This window comes from Solea senegalensis, linkage group LG11 (assembly GCF_019176455.1).
Source record: "Solea senegalensis isolate Sse05_10M linkage group LG11, IFAPA_SoseM_1, whole genome shotgun sequence".
In the NCBI taxonomy this organism is placed as follows: domain Eukaryota; kingdom Metazoa; phylum Chordata; class Actinopteri; order Pleuronectiformes; family Soleidae; genus Solea; species Solea senegalensis.
This window is the reverse complement of record NC_058031.1, coordinates 14,169,579-14,192,748: the sequence shown is the minus strand read 5'-3', so window position 1 is coordinate 14,192,748 and position 23,170 is coordinate 14,169,579. Positions and strand designations below refer to the sequence as shown.

The following is a 23,170-nucleotide window of genomic DNA, read 5'->3' as shown; positions in this document are numbered from 1 at the left end:
TACAAATCTGATTTGAACGGATCATTTAATCAATTTTAACCAAATATGAACATTGTGTACATGACACACAAAGAGAGCACCCTAGTTGAATTGTAACTTTAAAAAAGCAGTCAGGTGTAAATGTTTGTCCCACACCCTTTGTTCCAGCTCAACCAGCGGCCCACGGTGGACGAACTGCGAGACAGAAAGATTCTGATCCGCTTCAGTGACTACGTGGAGGTGGCCAAAGCTCAGGACTATGACAGAAGAGCCGACAAGCCCTGGACCCGGCTCTCAGCAGCAGACAAGGTGTGTATAGAATACTCACAATTGTTTTATTTACCTTTACGAGGTGAAACATATACGGTTTTATTTTTATTTTACTTTTATGACCTGCCGCTCATTCATTTAGTCCAATCTGACAACAAAATTTGGTAAGATCTATTTTTATAGTGTTAGATGCTTACCAACTGCAAATCAAGGTGCTTTGTTTGATGTTAAAGCTCTAGTATGTAACTTGTGTCTCCAAAATACTGCTAGTGTCGCTGCACCCCAGTAAATTGTAAATAACTGCAAAATGGGCAAAAGCACTCACTCACAGAACACTGGCCCTTCTAATAACCAAAAAAGTCCTGGCAGACATTTTGATGCTTAGGTGTTAATTAATCCCAGACCTTCTGGAAAGGACGACTCTAGCTCCATATTTCAACATTTGTTTCCGTATCTCGCTACCTTACTCATGTTACAGAGAACCAGGGTTAAATCCTTAACATGTTTGCTGGTGTCTCACTTTACTGGCACAACTGATGCTTCCATCTTCCCTTCGCAATGAAAGACGCATCATTGTGTGTCGCCACAGATGCGAAAACAAAACAGCTATACTGAGAAATGCAGTTGTGTGGCGCTGATGGGCTTCATCCGCATTTTTTTTTTAAGTCATCTGAAAGTGGTTTTAATGCAATGGACATTGGTTTTCATTGAAAAAGTGACACGCTAGAGCTTTAAATGTCCGTCTCTTACATGCTTATTATGTACCTGTAAAGCCAAAAGAGCAAGACTGCATCGAGACACACATCAGCTGTTATCAGCTTATTAAGTTTGACTTAAATTTCTTTTTATTTTCTCCTGCAGTTGCCGTTTAGACGTTGCAGTGCCTCAATGGCTCTGGATGTACTAACGCTGTTTTTTCCTTTTCCCCACAGGCTGCAATCCGAAAAGAGCTGAACGAATTCAAAAGCACTGAGATGGAAGTGCATGCCTCAAGCAAACACCTAACAAGGTCAGTAGTACTCGTAAGCTACATGTGTGTGTATGTTTGTCTATGAATGTGCTCTATTCTGGGCTGCAGCGGTCTAAATATAGCTGTCCTTGCTCATGCAGAAAGCGCAGTGGAGCTAAAGATAGATTGGAGTGTTTCGGAATATGGGGGTAGGGGAGGTTGTCCTCTGGAGAGTTCGCGCTGTCAGCCGGGGGATGAAAAAATGCTGTTGTGTCCTTGGTTATGCTAGTTTAGAAAATAGAGGGTCTTGGTTGTGTGCTCTAACCTGCAGAGGCCGAGTGGGGACATAGTATATATCCAGCCACTCAGTACATTTGATGACTGTGCTAAAATACCACCGCAGAACTGATTAATAGCTGTAATCATGGCCAAGGGTAATACAAAAGGCACCTTCTGGTCTCACGATTTGTACCGTTTCCCCTTTACACACAGTTTGTCCGCATTTGTCTCTCCAGGTTCCACCGGCCATGAAAGTGGGGAGTTTCTTCTGTGAAGAAATGCTGAGCGTAGAAATGTTCTGAAGCTGCTCCAAGCTGCTCAGCAGTGACAGCTCAGAGAGCCTGGAGCCTTTTCGTCTTCAGTGTGTCTCTGACATTCTTCCAGCACCCTGAATATCCAACATCATTTGCCTAAGAGCACAGGTGTAGGAGAGAAGATGATGTCTAGAGACAACTGGACGTCACCACATGGTGGAAGAGGACTTTGGTGGAGCCTCTGACTCTCAGGAAGAGAGTGGAGGGGAAAAAAACAATCCTGTCATTCAGTGTTTTTTTTTTTGTACTATTACATGGACTCATATGACAAGGCGGTGTGAATCCGTGTAGTGGGAAGAAGTTGTGCATGTGACCTGCTTCACCTTTTCTTAAATGATGAATAATGTGTCACTTGGACTGTGTAAAGACTGTGCAGTGTGGGGAAAGTGGTATTGGGAATGAATTTGATATCAACTGTACATACAGTATGTCAATATGAATGGGACCGTCAATGTCTTCACTGAAAAGAGAAATACCTTTGTAAACACTACTTGTCTTCAAAAATACAAGGTCTTTTTTAAAAAAAATATATGGCATATCTCATTCTTATTATATTTTTAATGTTTTAAACGTTTTCATTTCATTTCTTATATCAGGAATTTTGATTAAATGTATCACAGAACAAATGTACTATTTAAATAACACTAAAAAAAGACTGACTCCAAGTAATAATAGAATAACATAACATTTCTTATTCCAACAGCCATATAGCCATATGTCTTGTTTAGAAAAACTAAACAAAACATCCTTAACAATAAAACCAGAACCTGAAAAAAACACCTCAGTCAAACACTGATCTCAAATCAGCAAAGCTCAAATACGCAGCACAGTCTGAATTTGGTGGTGAAATACACAGCATTGTTCATGGTGTAGAGGAAATGTTTTACCAACTCAAAACCTGGCTCCATCAGGAAGAAACAAAGCATGCAGACCTCTCCTCATATTCTGGATCTCTCCCTCTTGCTATAAAAGGACAAAGAACCATTTAGGAACTACACCTCCACAAGAAAAATCCTTACACAGCATCTTCTGAATATAGTTTGTTATGTCGTTTTGGCGGGTGTGATTTGTAATTTAGAACGTCCGAAGAAGAGTGAAGGACACACAATGAAAAACAGTGACTTTGTCCAAGTCTAATCCATTCAGAATGTGTCGTGTCGACTCACCATCTCAGTCAGGACTGTGTTCTGAAGTAACTTCATGTCTTTTCTTATGAGGCACATCTGAAAGCAACAGGCAGAGCAGCAGGGTATTAGACATGGGGACATGGAATAATATGAGAGTCAGGTCAAGCAGGGTACAAGCTGACACATGACAATGAGATAATAAGCAAATATGATGTAAACGCCATTAAGCAAAAGAAAAAAAAAAAGACGGGACAGACAGGTTGACAGGCAGACATGACAAGTTATGTTAAAAAAAAAAAAATAACTGTGAATGAATATTCTTTCAAAGCTTCCTGAAGTCTGAATTCACAGTTAGTTCAGAGAGTCTATGCTATCACATGAGCAACAAAATGAAAGACATATTACAAGTTTGAGTCAGACCTGGGATGTGAATATTCTCTGCTCGTACTCCAAGCTGTGACACAAGTTGTTCTGGAGGGCTTTCTTCAGAGTCTCATTTCTGATGGGAAGGGCACACAATAAATAAGAGAGAATAAAAAAAGGTGGGGAACACATAAGGTAAGAGAAAAATTGTACTCAATACTCAATGCAGCATTTGTATTGTAACAAAATGGCTGTACTGATGTACGTATTAAGCCTAATAGCTTATTTGGAAGTGGTATTCATATATTACCTGTATGTGTGTGTCTCAACAGAATATATACTCCCCACTGAAGAGTGATTCTGAATATCAGTGATCCAGATTCAAGCTTAATTATAAAAAGTACACCAGGGGAAAAAACTAGCAGCAAATTTGGGGCTTTGCAAAGAATGACATGAGTAGGAGGAAGGAAGACGATGGTGGGCTCTGAAAATAAAACTCTTCTGTCAGTAATCACAGGGAAGCTCTATCATTGAAAACATCACTGAATTGTGGAGGCAGTAAGATAATATGGATGGTGCTTTCTCAAAAATGTAAGGACAGAGCAAACAATGAATCGTGCTGATTCAAAAATCAGGAGGAATTCCGGTGATGTTTCTCTTTATCATGTTCATTAAAAATAAATAATGTTAAAACCATAATTTAATGAACAGCTACGGACACTGCTGTGATTACAGGTCAATCGCAAAGATGTGCTGAGGAGCGTGATGCCGACTGATTAAGAAACTGAAAACCTTTATTGGGATGTATTCTTTCTTTCTTTTTTTGTCATTCCCATTAAACTTGACTCATCATTCCAGGCAGAATGGCCGTTTACAGTCAGCAGTGGATAACAGAGCGGAAAGTTTAGTACTATGAAGACATACCAGCTCTAAAAAGAAAAGCTCCAGGGGAAAAATGTATTTTAGAACCAAGCTTGTTCCTCAGAACACAGTGTTATTCAAACGTTAAGAGTGTGAGGTCTACGCCTGTGGGAACTGCATTGAGTGTTTCAGGAAATCAACAGCAAACAAACAACATGACTCTTTAAGTGCTCATGTTAACAGAAACACAAAGTCTTTACAATCACCTCCTGACTTCCTGCTCCTGGAAAGAACGGAAAACCACAATCTGTTTTTTCCAGTAAGTCTGTAAAAGAAAACCGACGAAAACATGGATAAGAGACACAAGGCAAATCAACATCAAGACAACATTCAATGACAGTATCATCTAACACAATACTACATATATACTGTGATATACAGTGATGTGCAAGTCTCAGGCCACCATTGCATGTGTTGTTTTAGCAATGCCATAAAGTCCATAAAGTATAATTATTATATTATATTATTATATCTCTTAAAACTGGGTTGGACATAAAAACAATAGAGCTGATAGTGTCCTGACACTTGAATAGTACTGTATTTCATTTTAACAACATGTCTTCCCCCCATTTTCTCAGTAAATATAAGGTGTGTGCATGCATGTGTGTGTGAGAGAGAGATAAATAGATAGTAATTGGCAAAGTGACTCACACTCAGGTCTTTTTCCATGTTTGCAAACAGAGTGTCATCCTGCTCTAATTTGTGAATCTCATCCAAGAGGACCTGCTGGACCTGCTGAAGCTTCTGAGTCCTGTGGAGAGAACAGATTTTTCTTCAGTGAAACTCACTTTGTTATGCAGTAAATTGTACTTGGAGCATCTTTGGGAAATAAATGACTCTACTGTCGCAATACAGTTGTTTCCTCAGGACATGATTTACTCTGTGGCAGTAGCTACGAGGGAGGGGGTGGTCACACTGAGGTCAGTAAAAACTTTATTTCGGAATTCAGCATTGTTCTATTATATTATATTATATCCACTCTGCCTCACCCTGTACCTTGTCCCATTAGTTTTCTATTTTAGCTGTTTCACAGGGAAAATATTATACTTTTAGACCAGGAAGACCCAACCTTGCCTTCTTCTTACAGGAATACACTTTCTCAAATGCTTTGTCATTAACATGCTCAGAAATAATAGATGGCATTTTGTGGATGGGAGCGACATAAAAATATAATTGAACTGATGAGTCATTGTCATTTTTAAGATGCCAAATTTTCTCTAATGCATAACCTGGCTAAATCTAGCTCGATCTTCTGTAGTAATGGGTCAACAATTTAGCAAAAAAAAACAAAAAACAACTGACCTGTGTTTAGTGGCTTGCGTGCTGAGGGAGGTGACATGTTGCTGGACAGTCTTGAGAGACAACTTGTTGTAAACATCCATCATCTTGTTACGGCTCTGAATACAAAAACAGTATACATGGTTTCTTTAACACACCATGCCTCAAACAATTTTCACTGATTGAGGTACAGCTGCATGTTCATTTGCTCTGTATTACATGAGTGATTTTGGCCAACCTGAGACTTCTTCTTTAGCTCAGAGCTGAACTTCTGGCACATGTAATTTGGGTTAATAGCAATTTCAGACAACTCCAAATCCTCGTCCATGTCCACATCTCTAGCCCTCACTTCGGCATCCCAGTGACTGGAGCTCACCGTGTGGGAAGAAGACTGATCTCGCTTCACCTCTTCTTCAGCAAACGCCTCAGTAACTGGGGATATAAAGAAGATCCACTGACAAGTACGAATACCTCAGAGATTACATTTCTGGGTAAATAAACAAAAAGAAAATGACAATACAAAGAAGTTAATTATTAACTTCTGCATGTTTTTAGACTGTGATTATATATTAGTGGTAAAATATGAAAATGTGTCATGTCTTAGTATGTATTATGTTTAAGCACCTTTGTTTTGTGTAGATTGTCTAGCATGTAGTATGTGAATGATGATTCAAGTAACTTCTCACTAAGATTCTTGTTATCCAACTGGTCTTAAAGAGAAACACAGATGGTTTAAAACTGTTAATATATGAGAAATATTAACGTATCCATCATGTTTTTAAAAACTAATGGTGTTGCATGAATAAATTTAAATAAAATAAAATTTGTTTAATAAATTTCATGCTGTGGTCTGTATTATATTTTTGCAGTTCTCGTTAAGTAGGGGATTGAATTTTGAATATATACCAACGGGATGCAATTTTATTCCTGGCTCTATTTACCACAAATTTTCATCAAGTGACATGTCTTACAGGAATGGAACAACTTCCTTGGTTTCATTCGAGGAGAACACAGCCCTCTCATCTTATTTTTCTTCTTCTCCTTCTTCTCGTCTTCCTCAGAATCACTGTATAAGGAGATGTGGCGCTTACGATTTGGTCCTGTGACAAAAACAATTTACAGTTTAAAAAAAGAAAGAAAAAAAAAACTTAACAATAATGATAATAATAATAATAATAATGATCACATCTAACACAACATCGATTTGAGCATGGCTCCCCATGGAAGGACATTACATGATGTGTCAAGTGTTAAATAGTCTTACACCAACTAGGAAATCTAGTTTATAAGTAAAGAATGGAGCTGAACACAAAAAGTCTTTTACCAGAGATAAGAATCTGTGCAGGCTTCACATCTTGTTGTGGAAGTGGTGTTTTCTGTAAGTTATTTGTAATTCTGTCAGTCATTGTTTTGTTTCATCACTTCCACCAATCTATCCATCCATTCAAAATGTGCTAAAGCCATCCTTACCTCGGTTTCATTAAACACACTCAGAGACAGACTTTGGCTGTCCTCAACTTTGCTGGTGATCATGACTGACTTGGTGGATAACTGGCTCAGTGAACCCTCAGATATTTCAGACATACTAAAACCATAAAGGCTGCCATGGTGGACTATGTCTTCAGGGAATGGTGACTGAGGAGAGGGTGTGGGTGGCTTGTCCAGCTCAAGCAGTGTGGATGTCATCAGAGGCTGAATGGGCAGAGACAAAGGAGACAGAGGTGCTGGAGATAGACAATGCTGATTTGGACTTATCTGGAAACAGGAAATTATGGACAAGAAGTATGTCAGCTCATTTGGTGATCAGCAAATCAACATATCTGTCATGGATGAAGTCTTGCAGCACTATTATCAGTCATTCTACTTCATCATTCAGAACATCGCGTTTAACTCCATAATTTATGATATTAACACAATATATTATTTTAATGGATACAGTTGTATTTCTCAAATGACCACGTCGGACATTCACCCATGACCTGAAAAAACCTCAAAGATGGGTGTAGAAGGAGTGAATTGTTACTTCTAAACCATCTCTGCCCACATTGTCTCAGCTGGTCTGGGAATTTAAAATAACAATGCTCAGGTTTCAGACCTACGGTGCATCCTTAAGTTCTAGGTAACTGCTCATGAAGGTACATGATGTGCATGTAGAGTAGAGGTGTCTAGACTGCATGACCAGGTATACATGGGTAAATCAGAATGTGTGGTGCACATTTTTTGTGTTAATCCACTTGGTACAGAATCAACGTAAGCTATAACACACATGTCAGAAAGATGCTGTTACCTCTGCTGTGAAAGCATTGTTTTCAGGACATTGACATTTCAGCGAAGGGAGGGAGGAGGCAGACTGGATAGAATGAGTCTTGGATATGATGTGGTTCTTTTCTGCATTGAAGTTAGAAAGGGACTTGAAGTTTCCTTTACTGCTGACTGTAGAGCAAAGTTTGGGTAGCAGGACTGGCGAGGGGAAGTCCTGGCAGGTGGACTCAGGGGAGGCAGGGATTGGGAATCCCCGCGGGGTGAGAAGAGGCGAGCAGCTCATATCCAAGGTTGAGGCCAACCTCTCAGCAGCTGAGGGGGTGCAAAATAAGCACAGATGTTCAAACAGCTGGCCTTAGCAGTTCGACAAAGAGTAAGAGGTCAAAATGTACTTGTTTTCTACATATCGATTTACAGTTAAAGGGTTGTAGAGCAACGGGGTCATTTATGTAAGAGTTTTAAAAATGTAATACATTTATAAATAAGTGATACCGAAAAGTAAGGCAGCAACATATTATAAATCGACTTCTAAGCTTAGTGACAGCTAAGTGTTGTGTTTTTAATACATGAAATAGGTTTTGTGATTTCAGCTTTCTGTGCATCATAATGACAGTAAGCTGAATATATCAGATCATCAGAATTTGTACAGCATCTCCTTTATAGAAAGAAAGCAACAGCACAAAACACTTATTTTAATATCTCTGATATCAAATAAAACTTGGAAAAAAAAAAGGAAAAAAATAATAATAAATCAAAGTGATGGAATAAATAAACCGTTTGACCTATCATAAATCATGTAGTAGACATTAGTTGGTGTCAAAGGAGGCAAATTATGTGATGTGACTGTTAAGAATCTTACATCTCATGGTTTCAATGAAAGGTGGGGATGAACCGACTGGGGTCTGGCAAAAAGCTAAGGAATCTTCCAATGGTTTCATCTGTTCTTGGACACGGATAACGTTGTTCTTCTTATACTTTGAAGTTTCTCGAGCAACATTCTTGAGTCTCTGCTGCTGAAAAACAAAGTGTGTCTGTAACAGTATTCAAGAAGCACTAAACCTATACACGCTGACAACATAAAGGTGGAGATATTATGTGCACTTGTGACGTGTATTTTTTTATACCACATTTAAAATGATGACAATGTATATTCACACCACAAACAACATAATAAGTAACCAACTAGGGTTGCCCCCTTATGGTCGAACCGAATAGTCATTAGTCAGCAATTGCAGACATTTGCAGGCAGGTATGTCGGCCATTCACAAAGCACACCACAACATGCATGCTATGGCTCTAGTCAGTTAAGAGTATAAACTCAAAGTTAACCACAATATGAGCATGCAATAAATGCACAAATACCAAAATTTGTTGCACAACATGATTTATGAACTCTATGACCTCTACCTTGGACGTGGTTGGCTGTTTTGAGTCCACATGGCTGCTAAGATGGCTGCTCTCTGACTTTATGTAACTCTTGGTTGTTGTTTTGCTGGCAGACCTTTTGTTCATGCGAGCAACTTCATGAGTTTTCGCATTGTCCTCCAGATGATCAGGTGAGGAGTTCTATTTTGAAAAGAAATCTAACATTTAATCGATTTGCAAAATCTCTATAATTACACAAATTTTTAATGTCGAGAATGTAAAGATTTACTGCCATGTGCTACTGATGACATGTGTAATCCCAACAGGTATTTTCCCCCCTGTGTGCATGGACTGTGATAAGCAGCCAAACTGACTTTTGATGCATTATATTTGCTTAAAAACATGCATTCAAAGAGTTTTCAAATACAATTAAGTCTACAATCCAGGCGTTCAGAAGAAAATTAATTTTTAATGATTATTCTTGTAAAAATAATTGAATATTACGATATAATTTGCTTGACATCAGCATTTAGCAATGAATGCTGTGTGGTGAGACAAGACAATGCCAGATTTGTGGGTGTGGGGGACTAGAACTGTAAAACCGAAATGTTGTTGCTGTCTTGACGTAGCATGTTTCTGTACTGTCTGCAACGGTGGTTTAACACCTCTGACTGCATGAAAGACCGCTTCATTATTTGTCTACCTTTTGAGTAAAAATATATATTAGTAACCAACATTTTGATGTAGCTCTACATTGTAATGCTGAATTTGATCACAATTACTTTACTTTATTGATCAAAATACCAAAATGGTAACTGGAATGATCCAAATTATGTGACAACGCTGCCAGAAGAGATAAAAAATATATATTTTCAGAACAAATGTCCATATGCATACATAATAAGAAAGAAAAACATCGATGAATTGTTTACCTCAGGAACCGTAGGGTCCTCTGACACTGACTGGCTGTCATCAGTATCTGGCTCTCTGTAGTTCTTTGGAAAGGTGGCCGCAGCTCTTGTTGGCCTCCTAACTACTGCACTTTGTCTGCTGGGTTCTGCTTCTGGCTTCATGGCCTTCTTTGGTTTCTCAACTCTCTCCTTCATGCTCTGCTTCCTCTGCTTGAACAGCAATGACACACTGTGGCTGTCTGTGGTAGTGCATTACAGGCAAAGAGCACATCATTTACAAAAACAATACTGCCTTACTTCGCTGGGTTTGGTATTTTCAGATTTGGGGCAGGGAGGTGTTAAATCTGAAGATTTGTCTGCAAAGAAAAAATAAAGAAATTCCATTTATAAAAAAAAAATATATATATGCTAACGTCTTCACATTATTGTATCTACATTTCAGATTAAAAACATACTTACATGTAGTATGTGTTGACATATCTTTAGGTTTGTTGGGTGCCCGCCTTGAGTATTTGGTCACTTTGGGTTTGGGCTTCCTGTTTGACTCCCTCAGCCAGCTGACCTCTGTTATGGTATGGTCTGTTTCCGTGTCGCTGAACAAATGCTTCTGCAACACACAAAGAACAATGAGACACAAAGATGTACGCATATATTTTCAACTCATAATGAAATATATATGAAGAAAGTATACTTTTTTAAAAGGTTGTCTTTTCTCGGTTGTTCTGTGGGATACAGAGGAGTCATCAACCCCACTGTCAAACGACAAGTGGAATATGAAATTAGACTTTTAATACATACAAAACTTCTTACTGTTGTTCAGTCCACAGGCCGATTTGAACTGCTGACCTACCTGTTCAGTATGGCAGAAGTGTTGGCGAAGGGTTTGTCCTTTTCCTTAAGAGCAAAATATCAAAAATGTAAACAGTGCAGAGACAAAGGCAATACTCCTGTATAATACACTCAATGAAAAACTTTCATTATTTATATTTACCCCAATATGGAATGGTGAGTCAGTGCTGAATTCAAAAACATCATTTCTGTTCCAACAAGAAATAAATAAATTAATGAATCTTAAAATGCATTAAAAGTCACTGAGATTAAAATTAAAATTTTGAGTGAGTACAGCACATTACCTCAAAGATTTATTTATTTTTGATGTTGATTTATTGTGGGATTTCATAAGGCATATAGCTCCAGTTACATTACTCTATTTCAGAAATAACAATCTTTAGAAAAAGCAGGAGATAATACATACAGCAGATGCAGGAGATAATACATTTATAGCTACTCATGTATAAAGAATAGATCGCTTACTTTAGCATTTGGTAACCAGCTCATATTGAAGATTGGCCTATAACAAAAAAACACCAACAATCACTAAGTGAGATGATTTAGCTAGTGGTGACATATTGTTTTTAACTACAGTAAAAATGTAGCCATACAGTCATTAATGTGCGTACCTGTTAAAAACAGGAGGGATCCAGACTGAATGGACATCTTCTGTTGTATTCTTCACTGTGGGTTGGGTTTTAACATCATAGTGGCTTGAGATTTGTTTTACCATGCTTTGTGTAACCGCTGCATTTCTCTGATTCATAACAGAAGGTGTGACACTTTCAAAATACAGAACGTTACCATTACCAAACTTAGAAGGGACATTAGGCTCAGACTAACATACATTTTCTTTGCTTGAAAGGGCACTGTTTTTGTCACCCTTTATGTTGGGTGGTTTTCTCTCCAGTGGGTCTTTCATTGTGAGAGCCATGACTGGAACTTTGTTTAGAGCAGCATGTGCTTCCTTAGACATCTGACCTTTGGTCTTCCCTTTTCTCTGAGCTTGCTGTACTTTAGAATCACACAACATGTGAGAGAGCTGGTCTTCAGAGCTTCTGCTCTTAGAGTGCTCTCTGATAGGAGACGTTTTTCTCTGGGTTGCAGTTGGCTCTTGAGGTGCACAACCTTGGTTTTGTTCACTGGCGACCTTTTGCAGGTGCTCACTGAGTTTGGTATGGAACTCTTTCTGGCTGATTGGGCCTAAGCCTGGAACTGTGGCTCTCACTGCTAAAGATGTACGTTCCTGCCATTTTAATGAACTTAAATGAGGCTCTAAAAGAAAATGAAAGAAAATACAAAAGCTTTGACAACATCTTTGTGTGAAATAGTTAGTGATGTTAGTTAAAGATATTTGATGACTTACCAGGTCTATTTATTTTCAATGTGGACACCGATAACCTTTCAGAAACTGACTGTTTGCTCCAGTTAGAAGATCTGCTATTTGAATAACATGTTTAGATATGCCTTCACAAAATATATTCAACATTACTAAATAGATTGATCTTCAAAAATTGTAGTGGTTCTTCACAGTGCTTACATGCTTTTTGCAGATCTCGGTTGAGTGTCAGGCACAAAGTAATCCTCTATAAAATGATAAACACTGGGTTACAGTCGCTGACAAATAGTACTGTAGCTATATTTTGAGGCTAAGTTTAAGCCAATACAATACCCAGAGCCTGTTCTTCTCCCTGTCCAGCTGGGAATACATCGACTTCCAATGGGACGTTCTGTAGGACAAGCAGAGACAACAAATGTAAATTTATGACATAGTTAAATGAAATTCTTCTGAGAACGGGTTGCTGCCTGAAGGTTTAAACATTATTTGGGCTCAGGGTTATTCACAGTTCATACATGTAAGTCAAAAGCAATACAACTGTGCGGTATACAGATAAATGTGTCATATCCACATATACTGAAAATATTTCAAAAAGATGATAATGTGCAATTAGACAACACATTGTACATCAACTTACTACTATAAAAAAGAACAATTAGGTGATTATAACTTTTTGCCTCTGCCAACAATCTTCTTAGTGACCCATTTAGAAGATGAGGTCTGTGGAATCATATCACCCAGAAAAAGTTTTATTCCAAAAGCAAAAACAATATTATATTTTGCATATTGTGACATCACTTGTCTGGTTTGCTGTTGAAAAATCATCGTTGACTTACTGCTTTAAACAGTGTTCAGTATTGTGTATTATGTTAACTGCAGTGCTTTGAGTGTTTCATACCTTCTCTATCATGACACCTACTCTTGCGCTGCCATTACATGAGGAATGTTTACCCTTGGTTGGGGTGTCTAGAAGGCAAAGGAAAAAAACAAGGTTATGTGAAAGTAAACTCACAGTAACAAAATTGTTTAAAATCAAATATATTATAAGCCTCTGGGTTTTGTTAATAGTTTATAAGGACCCCCTATGTGGAGATAAATGTAATGCAATGACTAAATTGTACAACCTGATAATAAAATGAACACTAAAATTGTACAGTTTACAATTGTACGGGGGCCACACGGTGGTGTAGTGGTTAGCACTCTCGCCTTGCAGCGAGAAGACCCGGGTTCGAGCCCCGGTTGGAACAAGGGCCTTTCTGCATGGAGTTTGCATGTTCTCCCCGTGTGTGCGTGGGTTCTCTCCTTGTACTCTGGCTTCCTCCCACAGTCCAGAAACATGCAATGTGGGGATTAGGTAAATTGGACACTCTAAATTGACCATAGGAGTGAGTGTGAGAGTGAATGGTTGTTTGTCTCTATTTGTGTGTGGCCCTGCGATGGACTGGCGAACTGTCCAGGGTGTACCCCGCCTATCGCCCGATGTAGCTGAGATTGGCACAGCACCCCCCGCGACCCTCTGGTGGAGGATAAAGCGGTTAGATGATGACTGACTGACTGACAATTGTACAGTCTTAACCTACCTAATGGCATAACAGCAGAGAGGGAGCTGGCACTACATACACTTCCTCCCGCATTGTTGCTGATGACACTGGTGGACTCTGAAATCCTCATCTTGGCTGGGATTGATGTCTGAATGGAAAATAATTTTTAAGAAGTTGTTTTGGAAGCATTAAATGACTGCATTCAGTCTAACAGAATGATGAATAGATACAATTATTATCCAGAATTCTGTTCACGTTATTTTGTTCTCTACAACCCCTACTGGCCATTTGAGAGACATAATATATTGAAATCACAAAGACATAACATTTGGACATTCTGATTATCATTCCTAAACAACCTGGTTTGCAAAACTACAATACATTTGCCGCTACAGAGTATTTAAGTTAATATGCAATATTAACTTCTTTTTTTTACCTGTACAGGTACAGCTGTGGCAGGTAGAATGTAAGGTGCCGTATTCTCACTTTCACAAATGGACACCTGGCTTTCTGGAACAATCTGCATGAGGGTGGAATGAACTGTAATTCTGGTTTGCACCTACAGAGCTTCAAAATGTTTATACCACCACTGATAAAACCCTAGCATGTATCTCCACTTCATACATTGTGGCATAATACTTATGCATACCTGGGAGCCACTCTCTTCCATTGTGATTTTTACACTAGTCCTCACCACAGATGCGCCTGTCTTCTTTACAAAGCCCTGACAGGAGGAGACGCTTGTGAATGTAAATCATCTAATTAAACAAAGTCTAGCATGTCGCTCAGAGCAAAAGCAGTAAGGCTGTGGTTTTCACATTTTATGAGCTGTTATGTGTATAATCACAAAGAAATGCTACAAGATAAATATTCATTAAATTCCCTTTGTGTTTAAACTTTTTTCAAGGGTTGCCAATTTCTTGTCAGTGACAGGTCATTACTTTATCTTTCCTTTCAACAGCTCATGTAATTTGATGTAAATATATATATAATGGCTTACCAGGTTTTTGCTTTGTCCATAGACACTACAAGCAGCCTGCAGGATATCCAGGGCGGAGCTGAAGCAGATGGTAAGGCTTGATCCTTCAACTGCACCAACAACCACCACCTCTCTCAGTTTTATGTGCAAGACTTTCTTCTTACACTCCTCTGGATGTAAAATAAAAATAAAACACTTGTACTAAAAAGTTACACCTAGCCAGCCACACATAAATCACAAAGAGATAATATCAATGAGAACTACAGGTGGAAAATAGCAATCTGCTACAACCTGGCACAATGAATATTTTCTTGTTGTACAAGATTAATGTTTTATTGTGCATTGTCCCTGTCTTGAAAAATATTTTACATTACATTACATGAAAAGCAGTCCTTCAGTTTGATCTATTTCTCTCCTCCTGCCATTAAAGACACATAAATCTGTCTACTGTAAATCTACTACCTGTTCTTTGTGGGTGGGTGGATGCATTGAAGACTAATACACTACATACTGTATAACTGTGCTGCCTGTTAAGATCAAATCTACCTCTGGAGGCTTTAAATACCTGTAACAGAGTAGCTTTGGACTTCATTTTCAGTAATACAGATTGTTTCCCACAGAACCTCCTACATGAAGGGGAAACCACTCCATGTTAGACTGTTAACAGATGTCTCCCATTGATTATGTATACATTTATATATTATACATTATTTTCAATCTCACTTGAGGTACCTGTCCTTCCTCAGCCAGAGAGAAGTAAAAGGATATGCTGTGGCTTCCAAGGTTAAAGTCAATCCAGAACTCCTCCAGCTTTTCATCATTGGGCATCAGCAGCTGACAACATACCACTATCCTTTTACTACTGCTAATATATGTTATTGATTACTTTCTACTTTTTTAACATCCAGTGTATACTAACCTCAAACTTGTCCAGATACACATCCAAACAAGGGTAAGAACACACCCTATTGTACAGAGAACGCCAATATTTAGTTATGTGCATTTGTTATCGGCAATGCATTATTTCATCTTATCTGCTATCACAGAAATGTAGCATTAACCAACGGTAAGATTTTTGAAACACAATTACACAACTGTTTGTTCTATACATGCTTGTTATAGCTGAGGACAGAAGCAGAAAAACTGAATTTGTATTTTATCAATCCCCTTAGGGAAAGTATTCCTCTGCATTTGACCCATCCTAGAATTAGGAGCAGTGGTTTGCCACACTGAGTAGCGCCCGGGGAGCATTCAGGGTTGGGTACCTTGCTCAGGGGTACCCCAGCCCTTTTTTGGCCGGGTGGGGATTTGAACCGACGACCCTCCGGTTACAAGTCAAGTTCCCTTTCCACATGTCCACGGGCTGCCAAATAACCAAAACCTTTCTTTATTATTAATATGCCCACTGTGTTAGAGTGGGCAAGGGCTAAGGTAGGAATTAAGAGCTACTGTGCATTAAAATATCCTTACACCGAATGCAAACAATGACCCCTCAAGTTCCATGTGATTGTGATTGTTGGAAAGCACAGACTGTGATGTACCTTCTCTTGTCTCCCTGCATCCCATTCACCATGTTCAGAAACGTCCGACAATCCTGAAATCACACAGATTTACATTTAGTTCCCCAAAACCCTTGCTGTAATGTTATTAAAGTCCATTGAGTATTGCAACAATGTAAGTGCTGATGTGATAAATTGTCTAATTTTACCGTCTCAAACTCAGAATCATGAATTTTCACAAAGGCACTGGCTACATGCTCCATGCTGAACCACCGATCTGCTAGATCCTTCCTCTGGTCAGGGGTGGCCATTCTGCACAATGCCTCCACGAGGGCTGTCTGCAAGTCATAATCTGACACAAACAGACTGTGTTTCACATTACTGGTGTCTATGTATAGATTTTAGGTGAAAAAAGTGACATAGTAACACTGATTAAAAACTTACCACCACCCTCTGATATCTGTCCAGCCATTTTGATCCTGTATAAATGTGACAAACAAGCCAAAGGTCAGGATAGAGTAAATGTGTACTAATGATACAAGCTATTTGGAAACTACCAAGACATACATGACATCTGAGGCCTCCTGTGATGTTAAGATCTTCCTGTCTTTTTTAAGATCTGCTGGGATTTTGTCCAGAATCAGATTAAATTTACGGATTGCCTGTTAGACATTAAGAGCAAGTTATTTGGGAACAAAATCAATGATTTATAGTTTTGAATGCTACTCCATATGAGTATATATGAAAATTATTTCAAACCTCCTTCCGGATTAGGATGAAGATTCTGGGATCTATTCCCACTTGACCAACCGGATACAAGAAGGATTCTGTAATTTTGTATGTCCCTGCAAACGACATACAGCAGTATACTACATACTGTGACTAGTGACAAAGAGTACCATGGTTCCAAGCACCATCTTAAAGACTATATGCTCATTATCTTTCACCTTAATATGTATTTTTGTCTAACTTGATAGTGCCCCCAAACATAAAACACACTGAATGCAAATTAGAGAGCTACACACATACCCTCTCTGCACGCTTCATGAACAACCTGTAACAGATGAGAAAAACTGTTTGCAGTATGGACACTAAAATGACCATTTTATTACATAAAGTATGTTTTACTGTAAGACTGTAACTCACCATTAGCGTATAAAAGAATTCCTCAGAAAGGTTGAACATGTTCTCGTCCCTCTGTGGTCCACAGTGGATCCACAGTTGCCTGCATTTCTCAAACCACTGCACCATGTGCATTAGACAAAGTTCAATAAATACCTGACTACATTTACTTATACAGCATTCACAAACTGTGTGGTGGTATGTATTAGGTTAATACTTATCTTATTGACCAGGCCATGACCTATTAGTCCTGCCAGCCCTTTGCCACCACCTGATAGTTTTAGGTTTTCTCCGCAATTGTGAATGACAATGAGACCCAAACTGGCTGATCTGGAATTTTTTTGATCCAAGTACTAAATAAAGAAAAGGGCATAGAAATAGTTTCATTAGCAGACCGAGACCGGGGTACCATGTCTCGTCCCCTTAGATGTTGAATGACAAAGTGAAGCTTCTTGATCCTTGATTAAAACAAATAAGGTGTTATGACATGTCAGTGTGTGTATTGGGCCACATCTTACCCTCTGAACAAGTTTATCCAATTTGGTGAGAAACTGTTGGGAGCATTTTAAGGAGGTCCCTTCACATAAATCCCTTTGCAAGAACACATCCAGTTCATGAACATCCCCACTCTTTAAGACCTCATCAATGATTTTCTCCAACTGTGCAGAGAAGGGATGAATAAAATAGTACGCTACTTTTCACCAATGCAGAACATCAACTGTAACATTAAGAAGCATTTTTACCTGTGTGTTTTGACCTCTTGACATTGTTCTTTACTGGGAGCAGCTTTACTGCCACATTGTTCTCAGAATGACTGTAATGAAAAATTGTAATCAACCTGCCAAACTTAAGCTCTTAGTGTGTTTTGTTATCTGTGGACAAGGTAATGTTACAAATATAATCGGTCACATATGTTGTCGTTGTACAAGTTGTGTACATATATTTTGACATAATATTACTGTAAGTACTGCTGGTTAACTGAAGCCCAGCAGGTTGGTACTTGGGGAGCATTAGCTTGAGCCACTGCTGCTAATGCTAGCTAAATGTCAACTGCACTAGCCAAAATAATTTACGGCACCAACGTTAAGTGACCTCCTCTGCGCAACTGTGTAAAATTATTTAAATTATTATTGTTCTCCCACTTTTACATGCCGTACTGATGTAAAATAATATAGCGTGATATGTATTTGTTGCGCGAATTATCGTTGCGCAAGCGCAGAACAGTTCGCTAACGTCTCTCGTTCTGATTCTGCCACAAGGAGTTCAAAAAGACAAAAAAAAGGGAAATGAAAAACTCACCAGAGGTTTCGCTGAGAGCTTAGTTTCTTCTTTTCCCCTCGGGCAACTAAAACACATTTCCCGGTGGTTCTACCCGCGTTTCAATGTTTAATTCTTCTGTACCGATAACCATGCACACAAACTGACACGCCTTTTACCCATGAGCTTTGACAACCTTGTCCAAATAAACAGTGGAGTAAAGTGTGTTTACTAAACGTCCGATGCACATACCCTGATCTGTGCACTAGCAAGTGCAACAAGTATGTAACAAACATTTAGCAAGTAAAAAAGCAATGTATATTTTTGTCATCATGGTCCTAGTAGTGTTAAAAGGAATGGTGCTTCATTGTGTTGTCATGCTGTATAATCAAGATACAGTGCTTAACAAATGTATTAGACTGCCACAGCTGGTAATAAAAAAATCTCAAATTATGGTTATTTGTCTGAACAGAAATATTAGTTTTAGTGGTTGAATGTTACGCCTGATTAATTGTCTGACTTCTCAGAGAAGCCCAGTGAGTTGACTCAAATTTGGGTATAAAAATGTGAATTCAGTTTGTTATTTGGCAGATACATTTTTAGTTTTTTTAAAGTTGTCTAAAATATTTGTTTTCTGATTTTTTTATGACAGGTGGTCCAATAAATTTGTTAAACACCGTATATAATAGAAATGTGAATGAAAAAGAGAGACAACATATTTTTCTATGCATATTTTAATCGTGTGTAATTTTTAACAGGGTGCGCAACTCAGAAACTCAATATGGCACATAAATGTATAAGTGTCCCCAGAATATGTAATCAAAGGTCTATACTCTTTGAGTTATCCTGCTCACAAACAGACAGAATGAAAGAAAGACAATTGTGGCCAAAAACATAACATCCTTGTCAGAGGTAATGAGTTGAATATGTGTACTAGTTCTTTATTATTATTATTATTTTTAATAATAATAATTGTCTCAGAGTACAAGCAAAAATGATTCAGTAAACCAAATCCTAGTGTTGTACAATACATTTTCTCATCATACTCCCATATGGTGAGGATTACTGGTTTTATGCCCAGGAGAACTTAATATTATGCCAAGTGTGGGAATAACTTTCACTTTCAGCAATTTTCCCCCAGGGATTAATAAAGTGTTTCTGATTCTGAAATACTCAGCTGAAGTGCATTCAATTCAGTCTAACTGAATCTTTCTATAACACTTAGTGGCATTAAAGTTGGCATCAAGTGCATAAATGAATTTTCACTCTGCAAAAAACAGTTACACTTAAATCAAAATTGATTCAAAGTAATCCTGTGTTAGCATTAGACTAACACAATGGACATTTTGTGGCAAAGCAGTTATACATTTTAACTTCTCTTGATAACTGAAGTCATAAAGTGCTTCTAATAGATTTTTAGCATCTTAAATGAAGTGCACCATGCTATCCTCACATTCTTTAGGCACAGTGAGCTTGTAGTTATGGCAAACTAACTTATAATTCTCGCCATTGTTGTTGTCCCAGTATTCATTCCCACAGACGTTGTAACGAATGGCAAACTCCAACACTGCTCCTGGCTGCAAGAATGGAGGAACAGGCAGGTGGAAACGAAATATATCACAACTGAGTGGGCCCCCTCCTCCTTCCCAGGTCTTGGTGGTCGTGGACACCCATGAGGCCTTAGTTTCAGTGCAGCTCTTCCACTCTGTAAATGAATAGCGAATTGTGACATCTTTCTCAAACTCCAAGTTGATGACCTGGGTGATTCCGATGACACCTAATTCAAAACACAAGACCTCCTCCAGACAAACTTTCTGCTTGCAGAGACGATGCAGGAAACCTTGCTGGTCACCAGGTTGCTCAGGAAAAAGTGGCTTCATATATGGCAAGGAGATCTCCAGGTGCCTCCCATCTGCCATCTCTGCCCCCATCAACAATCTAAGGGTAACATGTTGTGGTACCAATGGATCGTCTCCAGATCGGAAAAGTTTGATGTCTTCCAGGTCAAGCCCCAAAGAGTCAACAAACCGCACACCCACATTTCTGCATTGTTTCTTCCTCTCTGGTGTTGACGGCAGAGAGCGTGACCGTTTTTGGATGATGGGCTTAGGAGTGGGTTCAAAAGAGAGGCTGCGGCGGAAACATTGATCACTTAGCATAGGGACTCTGGGGCTTGGGGGACGGATGGGAATTGGCTTTTTTACTGCATTTGGTTTATCAGCCTGAAGCATTTCAGTCAGCTTGATAGTTATAGTGGGCCTTGAGACATTGCTGCAGAATGTGGATATCTGCGTTTCAGATTTTGTAGAGGAAATCCCCTTGTGTCCTATAAACCACCTTTTATCCATGCTCTGTGAGAACCGGTGTCCTGCTCACCTTTAAAGAAAGAAAAGAAGCACAATTTATGAATATTTTTTCGACCCGGCGCTTCGAGGGCGGTTAAGAGCTTAAGCTTGAGCCCCTAAACTGTTCCCTTAAGTCAAGCTTCTACAAAACAAAATGAATAACAAACATATATGTGACTACAGGTCCATGCTGTCGTGCTGAAACAAAGGAACTCTAGACAGACAAGGTGGTTTCCTGCTTGAATTTCATGGTTGTGCAACTTAAAACTCTGGTCCTGATCAGTGACAATGAATGATTGCAAGAGAGAAAGAAATGCAAGCCACAGCTGTGTCTGTGCACCTCCCCTGAGGGAAAGTCATTCATAAACATGAACAATATTTGGCATTTGTTACTTTTATGTTCATTTGCAAGTGCTCAAATTAAAGCTATACTCCATAACTTCTGTGTACATTTCAAATCCACCCCACTCCTTTTGCTACCCAGTTACTAGAAGCATTTAACTGGGTTTCTTTACTGAAACTCTCCATGGCCAACTCTGTGTTTTCCAGCCAAACTCCAACCTACTGGAGCATCTCCCTTTACTAGCAGCACGTTGCTGTTGTGCTTCCTCCTAGTCCAGGTGTCTAGCCGCATGGTGCTCTTAAGCCCCTCTGCAGTGGCTCCCTGTAGCTTCAGAGAAGAAAACTATTATTGTACTCAAATGTCTGTCTCTCAAACTGAACACCTTTTATTGAGTATAAGTGAGTGTACTTCAGTACAGTGTCTGCAGTGGCTAAATAAACATAGCAGCAACACTGTGACTGATGTAAAAAGGCGATAAATAAAAGTGTTTCAATATTTCATCAACTAAAAATATGCGTCACACCCCATGTCTACATCAAATGCGACATTTAAAAAACCTCCCCAAACTCAACAGACCTGTGTTTAAAATATGAAAAGCCATTCCCAACTCAATCATGTGTACATGAAGAGAGTGCTTATTTGGATCCACATACGTATGTTGACAAAATCCAAACACTGTTTTATTTATTTCAAAGTGGGTCATTTTTTATTTGAACAGCTTTGAAATGTCAACAGTTTTCTCATTGGTAGTTCTTAAATTTCACAAATTCAACTAACTACAGGACGATATCTTCATTTTATGGGTCAAATAGGTTGTGTGGATCCAGATGAATTATATTTGGGAGGAGAGAGAGATCAAAAGTGGCTCTTCTCATACTATAGGTTGCAGACCCCTGTCCTAGCCTCAATCAGTCTTGAAGTAAAACTAATTACCTCCTGTTCGTATGGTAATTTTATGACTTAATGCAATACATTTCTTAAAAAACAACTTCTTTAATGTGATTGTAACTTTTTAAACCATAGTCTAATGTTATTTGTTGCCTTTCTGGAGATATTCCATGGTTAAATAAATACATTTATTCCATTTAAAAAAAATCAGAAAATGTATAAGTAAACGTAAAGTAATAAACAGAGGTGCATAAACACAGCTGTGCCTGGTGCCAGGCCTGATTACGTCACGTTACGTCGCAAAATAAAGTCTGGCCAAAAAGCATAATGACCCAGCTGTAACATAACGTGGACTTCTTATACCTAATATACTGGCATTCATGTGCCGATTTAAATAAACAACAATTTTGTTGATGACAAATGGACGAAACAGAAACACTCTCCACATGAGAAGAAAGTGCACTCTGGGCGTACGTGCCTAAATGCACACAGCTCATTTCTCCCACTCTATGTGCAGCTGCAGCTTTTGGTTCATCGAATGAGAATAATAATATAACAATAGACGCAGACATCATCTCACCATATGAAACTCTAATCCGCGTGCAGCAGGACGAAACCTGATTCCAGATCTTCCATGTAAAGTGATATTTATTAGTGCTGTGCGTTTCTCTGCCTCTGTGTACGGTCACCTCTGCCAGCCAAAATTACGCTGATTTGTAATCGACGATCACGACCACAACAGTACAACACAGGAACAAGTTCATACAGTGCAGATCTGCTAACCTGCGCGCAGCTAGTAGGAAGCTGCGAACAGACCAGAAAACCACTGTTGGTTCATGGGAGACAGAGGGAACTGAGATAAACACTCACCGCTGTATGTGTCATGTCTAAATCCTCTGTGAAACACGAGGTTGTCCCTTATGCTTTTCTAAGTCATTGTCCATCTGTCGTAAGTTAACTCACCAGGGAGAGTGTGCCACTTCCGTTCGAAAGAGCGTCTGGTACGCA

The 23,170-nt window shown here is 38.9% G+C and overlaps 3 protein-coding genes across 6 annotated transcripts in view; 1 reads left to right on the top strand and 2 right to left on the bottom strand.

Annotated features, from left to right (window-relative positions):
• Window positions 1-2,320, top strand: part of phactr3a (phosphatase and actin regulator 3a) — a 29,196-nt gene extending 26,876 nt beyond the window's left edge. For all 3 annotated transcript variants that reach the window (XM_044039036.1, XM_044039034.1, XM_044039033.1), the window contains exons 10-12: window positions 148-288; window positions 1,182-1,258; window positions 1,714-2,320. In XM_044039036.1, the coding sequence (XP_043894971.1) occupies window positions 148-288; window positions 1,182-1,258; window positions 1,714-1,729 (234 nt within the window). In that variant the 3' untranslated portion in view covers window positions 1,730-2,320. The remainder of the gene's footprint in view (window positions 1-147; window positions 289-1,181; window positions 1,259-1,713) is intronic.
• A 57-nt stretch (window positions 2,321-2,377) lies between these two features.
• sycp2 (synaptonemal complex protein 2) lies at window positions 2,378-18,719 on the bottom strand. The gene is made up of 44 exons (XM_044037577.1): window positions 18,629-18,719; window positions 17,848-17,988; window positions 17,551-17,682; window positions 17,354-17,458; window positions 17,237-17,261; window positions 16,967-17,052; window positions 16,775-16,869; window positions 16,652-16,686; window positions 16,417-16,559; window positions 16,250-16,302; window positions 15,628-15,673; window positions 15,441-15,542; window positions 15,274-15,334; window positions 14,730-14,878; window positions 14,379-14,453; window positions 14,166-14,249; window positions 13,769-13,877; window positions 13,087-13,154; window positions 12,522-12,579; window positions 12,390-12,435; window positions 12,216-12,286; window positions 11,697-12,124; window positions 11,479-11,606; window positions 11,333-11,369; window positions 11,152-11,225; window positions 11,010-11,055; window positions 10,869-10,912; window positions 10,710-10,770; window positions 10,478-10,625; window positions 10,316-10,374; window positions 10,040-10,228; window positions 9,150-9,308; window positions 8,602-8,755; window positions 7,768-8,054; window positions 6,951-7,235; window positions 6,805-6,856; window positions 6,452-6,580; window positions 5,719-5,912; window positions 5,505-5,599; window positions 4,854-4,953; window positions 4,409-4,467; window positions 3,339-3,417; window positions 2,958-3,014; window positions 2,378-2,754 (listed from the first exon to the last, which is right to left on the bottom strand). Exons 1-44 carry the CDS (start codon window positions 18,683-18,685, stop codon window positions 2,683-2,685), a joined length of 4,677 nt encoding a protein of 1,558 aa, XP_043893512.1. The 5' UTR covers window positions 18,686-18,719; the 3' UTR covers window positions 2,378-2,682.
• A 583-nt stretch (window positions 18,720-19,302) lies between these two features.
• ppp1r3da (protein phosphatase 1, regulatory subunit 3Da) lies at window positions 19,303-23,139 on the bottom strand. Of its 2 annotated transcripts, none has more exons than XM_044038366.1 (2): window positions 23,033-23,139; window positions 19,303-20,962 (listed from the first exon to the last, which is right to left on the bottom strand). In XM_044038366.1, exon 2 carries the CDS (start codon window positions 20,932-20,934, stop codon window positions 20,011-20,013), a length of 924 nt encoding a protein of 307 aa, XP_043894301.1. In that variant the 5' UTR covers window positions 20,935-20,962; window positions 23,033-23,139; the 3' UTR covers window positions 19,303-20,010. The 2 variants fall into 2 exon arrangements, with proteins under 2 accessions (XP_043894301.1, XP_043894302.1); XM_044038367.1 differs by lacking the exon at window positions 23,033-23,139 and adding an exon at window positions 22,743-22,932.
• Window positions 23,140-23,170: the final 31 nt, after the last annotated feature.